We start from the raw sequence: 10,394 nt of genomic DNA, 5'->3' as shown, positions 1-10,394 counted from the left end.
AATTCTTTTCGACTGCACAAACATGGCATTGTTCAAAAATTCCGGGCCTATTCGACTGCGTAAATCTGTCTTGATACTCTTCAATTTCGAAAAACATCTTTCAACGGTTGCGGTTACAACCGGTAAAACCAAAGCTAGCTTCACTACCCGATAAACCAAAGGACAAGAACTATATGTGTTCTCATTTCAACCATAAAACGTGCAAAATCACTTATTCTATTATATGGGCTTTATTAGTTATTACAATTTGGGTTTAATTATCATAAAACTAATTATTTGAGCTTTATTACTAAACAGGTTTTGGGCTTAATGAATAATATCAAGTTTCATAATTTTCTTTTAGGGGTATCCTCGTATATGTTTTAGGGTATGCTATGTATAAAACCGAAAAAAAATTACACTGCGAATACGAATACGGGGTTGAGTTGTAGCACATGCTACAACTCATTCAATCCGCTGTTAAAAGGTATAACTACAAGATCTATGCAATATTAAACGCCTTCTTGGTTATATCTAATTTGTCATCTCCGTATCTGTCTGTAGTTCTTGAGTTGTATCCATGTCCTTTGGATTTGCATGGCTTATGCGAATCCTCCTATCTTCATATCTTAAAAAAGTAGGTCTCGTTAGTTGTATTTTCCCCGATGACTTGCCCTCCTGAAGCATGGAAACCACTTCTGACATGATCGGTCTATCCGAAGCTGGGGACGACGTGCACAACAAGGCAATCTCTATGATCTTCGTCACATGTTCATGTTCGTATTTGTTCAAGTTCAATGTTTCGTCAATCACATTAATGTGTTTTGTGTTCTCGTACATTTCCCATGCCTGTTCATCAAGTTGATAGATTAGAACAACCTTCATGTCTAATAAAAATTCTTTCTTCTATTTTTACTAAGGGCTCACATATACGTTACATGCAGGGGCGGTTCTTAGAAGACCCGTGGCAGGGCCACGGCCCGGGCAAGTTTTTCGGCCGTAGTGCTAATTTTCCGCATTTCGATCGAAATTTTTTATATATACTATGTTTGGACCGGGCTTGCCCGGGCTTTTTTTAGTGCCCGTGTCTTTCGGCCCTGGCACGTTCAACGGGCAAAATCCTGGTTACATGAGCCAACCAACACATACTTTACAGGTTTGAATGATTACATAAATGTAAAAGACAATATAACATCTTAAAAACGTTATTAATAAGATTTTATATCTGTATAAGGAACCTACTAATCTTCAACTTTATTATTCTTAGTTTTATACTTAGTTCACTTTCTAAAATATTTCGATATAAGCAAGTTCTTACAGTTATTGCTACATATAGTTTTTAACTGCGTGCCACATTTTACTTAGATATCACCTTGTTTACACCTTCTCATTTGGAAATATAGCCCCTCAAGTAAACACATTAACGACTCTCTGTAAGTTATATATACCATGTCTCCAATACACACCACACTACTGATCATATATGCAATCCTAAATAGGTCATAGACTTACTTTCTCAAACACCATCACCAGAGTACTCATGAACAATATGTTGTCTAGGGGTGTTCAGAATTTATTTTGAATTCAAAATTTTCAAAATTCGATTTAATTCGATTCGATTAACAAGAATTCGTTTCGATCATCAAAAGTTCGAATTCGAAATCGATTCAATTCGAGTCCAGTAAATCGAATACGAATTTATAATTTTAAATTCTATTCGAAATTCGAATTAAAATTATACATATCTAATTATTATTTTGAGTAAACTTCCGTTTTGCTCCCTGTGGTTTGGTCATTTTAACGGTTTTTCCCCAAACCTTTAAAAATAGCCATTTTACTCCCTGATGTTTTGGTTTTGTTGTCAGTTTGCTCCCTGTGGGGAGCAAAATGGAAACACAAACAATTTGGATGGAGTTAGAGGCATGGAGCAAACTGGCAAAAAAACCGAAACATCAAGGAGCAAAACGGCTATTTTTAAAGGTTTGGAGCAAAACCGTTAAAGTGACCAAACCACAGGGAGCAAAACAGAAGTTTACTCTATTATTTTTATTTATAATACATATATAACTTTTATTGGGCTATTGTATAAATTAATCTCTAAATGTATTCTAAGTATTAAAATAGCCCATTATCAAACCCATTACAAAGCCCATAACTTAAGCGAATTTATTAGATATTATAACTATATTTGAGTCAAAACAAATTTATTCGAATTCGAATTGGGATTTTAACTCGAATACAAATTCGAATCGAATTGGCTGGTTCTTAATCGAATTCGAATCGAATACAAATTCTTAGTTACTCTTTTAGATTTAGATGCAATTTTTCAGGTGGGAAACATGCTTCTTTCGATATCTTTTTTATCTTTGTTTCCAGGGGCGGATCTAGGCTACTTTTGTGGGTTCCCAGGAACCCATTCGGTTTGGAAAAAATGGAGAAAGTTAGTGAGAACCTCTCATGATTTGGAAAAAAATAGTGAGAATTCATGAGAATCTACCAAAAGGAACCTAGTAAAAAAAGTTCTTAGATCCGTCACTCTTTGTTTCTTTTTTACTTCTAAAGTATATCTAAATCCTACGTTCATTTTCAGTTTTTTATTTGATGTTGTAATGTTCTTAAAAAAGTACAAACAAAAGTAGGAGAGTGTGAATGTGGGATCTCACATCTTCCAGGAGGTAGCAGGTAGATGATCCATAGGGTCTTAATTCAGTACTCCTTCTACCACTAATGATCTCAAGAATCACGATTCCAAAGCTGTAAGTATCAACTTTATCCGATAGAATACCCTGAAGTGCATATTCTGGTGCCGTGTATCCCCTGCCATGATGTTAAATTGCAAAAAAAAAAAATAGTTACACAAAAATTAGGATTAATGAAGTGTTGTGCAACTGAATGGTTACCTATTAAAACTTACTTACAATGTCCCGGCAAACCGAGTGCTAACATGAGATTGGCCCTCCGGTTGAAACCTTGCCAACCCAAAATCTGCTATTTTGGGCCTAAAATCATCACCAAGGAGGATGTTGCTTGATTTGATATCTCTATGAACGATTTTGAAATGGAACTCATCGTGTAGATGAGCAAGACCCCTAGCTATCCCCAATATTATCTCATATCGTTGGTTCCAGTCCAAAGTCCCCCTTTGCGCGCCTCCATTATATACAAACATATATATTGTTTCAAGACAAGTTTCATCTAAAAGTAATTTGCAAACTCCAACTTACCCCATAAGAATCTATCAAGACTTCCATTTGGCATATACTCGAGGACTAGAAGTAGATGAGATCCTTGGCTAGACCATCCAAGGAGACGCAGAAGATTCCGATGTTGAATGTTGCTTATAAGTTTCACTTCATTCTCAAATTCTTCTTTTCCTCCAGCATGTTGTACTTGAATTCTCTTCACTGCCACGATATTCTTGTCATCAAGGATTGCCTATAAAACCATCCAGAAACTTAGTTAAAGAACCAAAACAACTCTACGTGCGATTGCTGCTTAAATTACCTTGAACACTTCACCAAAACCTCCTTTCCCTAGAACATTTGCTTGGCTGAAATTATCGGTTGCCAACTTCAGATCTTTATAATCGTAATATACTGCCCCGTTCAAATCCGATGGCCCTAATGCAAAACATGGATGTTATTGGTATATAACTTAAGAGATCCCACATGACAAGACTCGTCATACACAAACCCTAAAGCATAGTTAGAAATTTTATCTAAACTCAGTGGCGGATCCAGGAATTTGATGCACAGGATTCCTTTTAGTAGATTTTCACGATTTTCGGTACTTTTTTTCCTAATCATACAAAGTTTCCACTATTTTTTTCTATTTTTTCCAAACTGAGGGGGTTTCTTGGAACCCCTAAAACACCCCTGGATCCACCCCTGATCTAAACTGTGTCTTATTTTCCGACATCATTGTCCGGACAACACCCTAAAGCATAATCTTGATGGGCTTAACCATAGTTAGAAAATTTATTTATCTGAATATCTATTAATCTGTTAGAATGAGTGAGAAATCTACATATATAAAATCACCTTGTGCAGTTTTCTTCGACTTCTTTCGTCGGTAGAATAACCACAAAACAAGGATAAGGAAGAAAAGAACCACACCACCAACGGCTGCCGCTACTATGGCTACCAGCTTTCTTGAATGTCCTACATATAATCATATCATAGTTACAGTTAACATTCAATTTATTTCTAGTATTCGAAACAAGTGGCCTGCCGGCCTCACCTTTTAAGACAGTTGTGATATCTGTGGTCTGGTTGTCATCGAAAAATGGAAGCTCTGAGTACCTTACGAAACAAGCCATGTCGGAAAACCGTCCTTGAGTGCTTGGCAAGCAAGTGGTTAACTTGTCATATGCTGCATTCATGCAGGTTTGGCAAATGGTCTGATTTATATTTGCAATACACTGTGCAGTAGCATACACTGTTGCATTTTCACTTGTGACTTGTGTTATGGATGCTACATAGTAATTAGAGGTTTTAGGAGTAGCATCTTTGATATTCGATAAAAGTCCATCCACACCTTGATTAAAAGTTGGTCGAGATGTTGATTGATTATTGCCACATGATAAATATTGAGAGCCGGTCCCATCCATCATAAAATATGGGTCGGTGTAGAACTCATCGAAGTCCTCATACCTAAGAATAGAGGAGTAGAAGATTAAAGCCCAAAAATAAAGTCACCGTTCAAAAAAAAAAAAAGATTAAAGCCCAACAATCATGGCTTGTTCATCGATAGATGGGTTGATTTGGGTGAATTATAAAAAAGTTACATTCGGGTTTGTTGGGGTTCAAGCTTCAAATACACAACTTTTGTAATTGAACATGAGACTTTACTGCCTAAACACACACTTAATTATATCATGAGAAAACATTAAATAGACTCGATACATAAACAAACATAAAACTCCTACCATCATCCCAACCGCTGCGGTGTAATTTAAAAAAAAATATTAACGTATGAAAAAATTATAATTGTCTGAAAATAAATGAGGAAAGGAGTTTAAGTGATAAAAGACTGAAATATCATTTTTCTATTTGTTTTTCAATTGTAAGACTCTTTAAATTACATATTTTTCTATTTGTTTTTTTAATTGTAAGACTCTTTAAATTACATGATTTATTACTCCTTTATTCCGTACACCCAATTACCTATTTCTATATGTATATCTATAATAAAATAAAGGGTTATTGGATTTTATCACCCTCAACTATTAGCTATTGGCCACTGCCACTCCCAACTATCACTTTGACGCCCGTCACCCCCAACTTAACACTTATTATGTTCTGTCACCACGTCGTTAACTGATCACTAACTTTTGATCATGTTACTATACTTTTGTGGATGTTATAGGGATCTTAGGACACCCCCAAAAGTATAGTAACATGATCAAAAGTTAATGATCAGTTAACGACATGGTGACAGAACACACTAACTGTTAAGTTGGGGGTTGTGAGCATTAAAGTGATAGTTGGGGGTGCCAGCGGCCAATAGCCAATAGTTTGGGGTGGTAAAATCGAATAACCCTAAAATAATAAATTAAGTACATATATTTGAAAAGGATAAACATTTAGTTCCACATGGTCCATCAATCAAGAGAGCCCACCAGGCCAGCCTAGGACACCGACACATATCCACGACTCACAAGTCACATGAATGTGTCGCACGATGCTATTATAATATCTATTAAATTAACTCAGGTTAAAATTACATTTGCAAAACAAGCTGAGGTCGAGCATAACCAGCAAACTCAGGCTAGGTTCTTCCCCTTTACAATTACACCCCTTCTCGTTTAAACCAGCAACTGTGGCCATCACAGGACCCAAAGTCCAAAGACGTTGTAATAGACATGTGGGTGTGTTCAATCCCAAACAGAAAAGACCTTTGAGGATTGATAAAACAAATGATTAACTTTGGTTGTTTAATACAAAAAGCCCTGAATACATACTGTACAACTCATATAGATGCAGATATCTAATTAAATAGAAGAAAACCTTGATTACCTACCTGATAAAGCAGTTATCAAAAATAACATAACCATTTGCAGCTGAGCAGTTGGTCAATTCAGAAACACCAGCGTCAAAACAAGCCACACACCGATCCACCGAGAGGTAGTTCCGGCACTGGGCTGCTGCGAACACCGGGTCTCCAGCACTCAAAGCCTGTGCTTTCGCATAAACTACCCGATTGCTTAACAATTGCATTCTGAGATCATTAAGCGTGGCGTTTCGATTCTTGGCAAAATTTGGCAGACTTGTTACCGCGTTGCGGCCACAAAAAAATCCGATGCGATCGTTAGTATCGTTATCGTGGTTGTCTGTCTGTGAAAATCCTGGCTCTGTCAGCAATAACACAAGCAACACAAGCAGGACGACAGCCATAGAGAAGTAGGAACAAAATTGTGAAGAAAAAACAAGGAGGCTTAGTTGCCTAACTTATGGTTATTAAAAATAACATAGAGTTGTCCACTTCTGTGTGGAATTTCAATAAACATCACAATCATAGTGAAATGGAAATGAGGACTAATAAGTAAAGGTCACATATATATAGTATAATATTCATTAATAATTATAAAATAAAACTAGTTGATAGAGATAATAAGTATTTCTTGTACCACCACCACTTAATTATAACCTAAAGAAAACAAATGTGTGTGTTGAATTATGCGCAGTGCAAACAAATAAAAATCGATTTCATTATTAAAAAAAGTTAGCTTCGTCGTTTTTTTTTTTTTTTCGATTTTGAAAATAATTGTTTCATTCCAATCATCAGGGCAAATTACATAAGGATAGCAGGCAGACGAACAACAAACTGCGCCGTCATCCTTATGTAATTTGCTCTGGTGGTTGGAATAAAACAATTATTTTCAATCGAAAAAAAAACATATTGCATCAAAGATCTGCTCAAAGATTGTTGTGAGGTTTTTAGGATTGTATCTATAGAATAATGTACTCAATTCAGTTCTTCATTGTGCTGCTTGTTTAATTTCTAAATTAATGTTAAAAATAATTGAGAATTTGATAGAGAAACTGAGATTACGAAAAAAATGGATTTAATTATAGGGTTTTAAAAATTATTAATTAATTATTATTGCGACTGTATTGTTTATACCGTGAGTCGAAATTGGTGGGTAACCAAAATTGACCAATTGACCCACCTTCATCTGTGGTCGGCCCACCCTAAAGAAAATATTCAAAGGCCTACTAGAAAGCGATATAAATCAAAGTCGTGCACTTTGACGTGTCTTTTCTTGAGAAGCTTGTTGAAAGTCGTGCACTCTCTGAGGTTGAATGCAATGCTACAGCGGATGCTAGAAGGGCCCTTCTTGAAGTTAAGCGGTTAAAGACCTTTAATGCTAAACAAAAGTCTCGTGTGAAGTGGGCCGTCAACGGTGACGAAAACTCTTTTTTTTTTTTTTTTTAAACTGTGATTAAAATTAATATGGGCTTCTAACAAAATTGCAGGCTTATTATTTGATTACGTCTGGATTACGAAACCGATCAACCTAAAAGAAAAAAGTTGTTAATTTTTTCACAGAAAAATTTTCCGAACCATCTACGACCAAAGAACTTATTTGTCTTTCATAGCTTTTATACCCAAAGTTAAAGATCCCATGAAGATATCAGACTTCAGACCGATTAGTCTTGTCGGGTGCATGAACAAAGTTCTTTCGAAGGTTTTGCGAATCGTATGAAGGGGGTTATTGGGGATTTAGTTTCGGAGGAGCAGATGACCTTTCTTTCTAAGAGAAGTATCACTGATGGCCCGCTCATAATTAACGAAACGTTAGCTTGGTTGAAAAGAACGAAGAGGAAAGGTATGCTTCTAAAAGTGGATATTGATAAAGCTTACGATTCGGTTTGTTGGGATTTTGTGCTTTCCATATTGACCCAAATGAACTTCCTTAATTTATGGGTGAAGTGGATATCGACCATCCTTTTCATGTCTCGTACTTCGGTCCTTTTAAATGAATCCCCGATTGTCACGGCCCCCGACCCGGTTTGAACCGTTTCAGGAGCCGCGGGACAGAAAATCCCGTGGTATTTATATTTACAGCGGAAGTCTTAACAGGATCGTTTTTAAACTTGAAAATTTGCCCGAGTATTATTTATTTACGCTTCGGAATAAATCTCGTAAATATCATAATTTTTATTATTTTACAAACATGTTTATTTATTTAATTGAGCCACCACTTCAAGCTTGATAGTGCTCCGTAGCACGTATACTTAATTCAGTCGGTCTCCTGAAACATGTTGTAAAAAGGTTTTGTCAGCGGGGAAATACTGAGTGAATCATTCATTTTGATAAAATGACACATAGTTATAAATTACAGCATAAGAGCGATTACTATGGCAGTATCTTAATTAATATCTGGTCTTGCCACCCGTGTGACGATGGTCATACCACTATTGGGTCCAGTCACCCAATTAGTGACGTTTTGTCACTGTTAGGTCTTATTAGCCTAACCCATGTTAGGGCTTATTGCCTAACGGTGAGAAATTAGTAATGTGCACAATACCCCACTAACCAGCGGTCAAGATAACCACGACTTAATCCCTATAATTGTAACATTTTGAAAATAACTTGGAGTATTGTAAAACAGTTTGATAAAAAGAGAATGACTCACATTGCAGATTTAATGGGCAAGGTATAAGCCTACTGATTAGCCTTGATTAAACCTAATTTAATAATAATGCACACACAACAGGTTAGTAACTAATTCAGCAGTTACGTCAATTCACGAGATCAAACCCTCACATCGATTAATAAGTGCGATACTTAATAATTCAATCGGATTCACAACGAATAACAGAGCATAGTCCGAATTCGAACAACACTCAAATATTCAAGTCGAAATCACGACGAATAATCAAAGTATTAGCTCAATTTGAGCAGCACTTAGACAATCGTTGGATAGTTATAATCGATCGGACGTTGAATCGTAATAGCGATCGAGTTATTACCCTGACTGCGGCAGCACTTCTTGATTGTGTGTGTTTAATTGTAGTATTACAGCTCTAATTCGACGTACAGGCAGAATTTGTTCGTCGTTTTAAGTTCCCAGATTCAGTCCCAAGGCCTGCTATTTATACACGAAATTGGCCACGCTTACGGACCGTAAGCCTATCCCTTTACGGTCCGTAAGGGGTTGGAACCGACTATAGGTTGCCACGCGCGGGACTAGCCTAGCTGAGTCAATGAAATTGACCAATCAGATCTATACAACGTTTAATTTAGATAAACGTCCAACTAGGGTTTACCCCCCTTGAGTTTTTAGGGGTTCTGATCCTGATTCCGATTGTTCTGAAAATTTTAGGGCTAGTGCAGAATTAATTGGGTGTCTCAATTAGGGTTTTCTTATTGACTAATTATCGTCCTAATTATTGATTTTAGTGACAGTTGTTACATCCTCCCCACCTTAAGAAAAATCTCGTCCTCGAGATTTACTGAAATAGATGAGGGTACTTTTGCTTTATTTCTGATTTTTAGTTCTCAAGTGTATTCTGATCCTCTCTTTAAATTCTATTTGGCTTTGTCCAGCACTAGTTGTTTGTGCTTGAGGACTTGATCTTTCTATCTTATATTTGTAATGGTTTCCTTACCATTTAAAATTTTCATTTACCTCTATATCTTGAAGAGGTACTAGCAGGGATTCGTCTTGCTAAATATTTCTTGAGATTGGATACGTGAAACACATCATGTACTCCTGCTAACTCTTCTGGTAGTTGATAAGCTACTGGTCCTATTTGTTAAATTACTGGAATGGTTCTACGTACCTTAGACTTAGCTTTCCTTTCTTACCAACTCTAATAACTCTTTTCCAAGGAGATACTTTCAATAGCCTTTTTGTCTCTAACTCGAACTCCAACGGCTTTCGTTTATTATTTGTATAACTCTTCTAACCGTCTTTAACCTTTCCTTCGTGATACTAAATATTACAATTGTATTTACTTAGGATTTCCTTTTCCTCATGTTTAATTCTTGTTGCTCAAATATGTATCTTAAATTCTTATGACCTGTATGGATAGTAAACTTACCTCCCTACAGATCATGTTTCCAAATCTTAAGGGTAAACTTATGGCTTCTAAGTTTAGGTTTACAAGTGGTATGGCCTGCTTCGTGCTTTTGCAATTGCCTTGATGCATACACAATTACCTTTTTGTGTTGCATCCAAATTCTAGCTTTGAAGCATTACCGTATACTTTAAAATTTTCTGTTCCTTCTGGTAAGGCTAGAATTGGAACCTTTGTTAATTTATACTTTAAGATCCTAAAGGCTTCTTCTGGTTTAGGTTTCTCATTTAAACTTAACTGTTTTAGCTTAGTTAGGGATATATCTATCTGAGAAATATTCCTAATAAACTACCTATAGCATCTGTCTCAATTTACAGAATTCCTAAT

General features: G+C 36.2%; 1 protein-coding gene across 2 annotated transcripts; it reads right to left on the bottom strand.

Moving 5' to 3' along the window:
* Positions 1-306: 306 nt before the first annotated feature.
* Positions 307-6,507, bottom strand: LOC110868099 (cold-responsive protein kinase 1). 2 transcript variants are annotated; one of them, XM_022117182.2, is made up of 9 exons: positions 6,001-6,138; positions 5,705-5,875; positions 4,219-4,631; positions 4,020-4,139; positions 3,484-3,599; positions 3,204-3,414; positions 2,898-3,129; positions 2,643-2,796; positions 307-828 (listed from the first exon to the last, which is right to left on the bottom strand). In XM_022117182.2, coding segments are annotated over exons 2-9 (1,563 nt in total). In that variant the 5' UTR covers positions 5,707-5,875; positions 6,001-6,138; the 3' UTR covers positions 307-513. The 2 variants fall into 2 exon arrangements, with proteins under 2 accessions (XP_021972874.1, XP_021972873.1); XM_022117181.2 differs by lacking the exon at positions 5,705-5,875 and having other exon boundaries at positions 6,001-6,507.
* Positions 6,508-10,394: the final 3,887 nt, after the last annotated feature.

The sequence above is a fragment of the Helianthus annuus genome, chromosome 7 (assembly GCF_002127325.2).
Source record: "Helianthus annuus cultivar XRQ/B chromosome 7, HanXRQr2.0-SUNRISE, whole genome shotgun sequence".
Classification (NCBI taxonomy): domain Eukaryota; kingdom Viridiplantae; phylum Streptophyta; class Magnoliopsida; order Asterales; family Asteraceae; genus Helianthus; species Helianthus annuus.
The sequence above is the reverse complement of the archived record's forward strand: the minus strand, read 5'-3'. Positions and strand labels throughout refer to the sequence as shown.

Excerpts from the sequence above, each read along its gene's own strand:
- LOC110868099 (XM_022117181.2), bottom strand. The coding sequence starts at position 6,374 with ATGGCTGTCGTCCTGCTTGTGTTGCTTGTGTTATTGCTGACAGAGCCA. Across the intron at positions 3,600-4,019 it reads GTCGAAGAAAACTGCACAAG|GGCCATCGGATTTGAACGGG; the intron begins GTGATTTTATAT and ends GTTTTGCATTAG. Across the intron at positions 3,415-3,483 it reads GTTTTGGTGAAGTGTTCAAG|GCAATCCTTGATGACAAGAA; the intron begins GTAATTTAAGCA and ends ATGGTTTTATAG.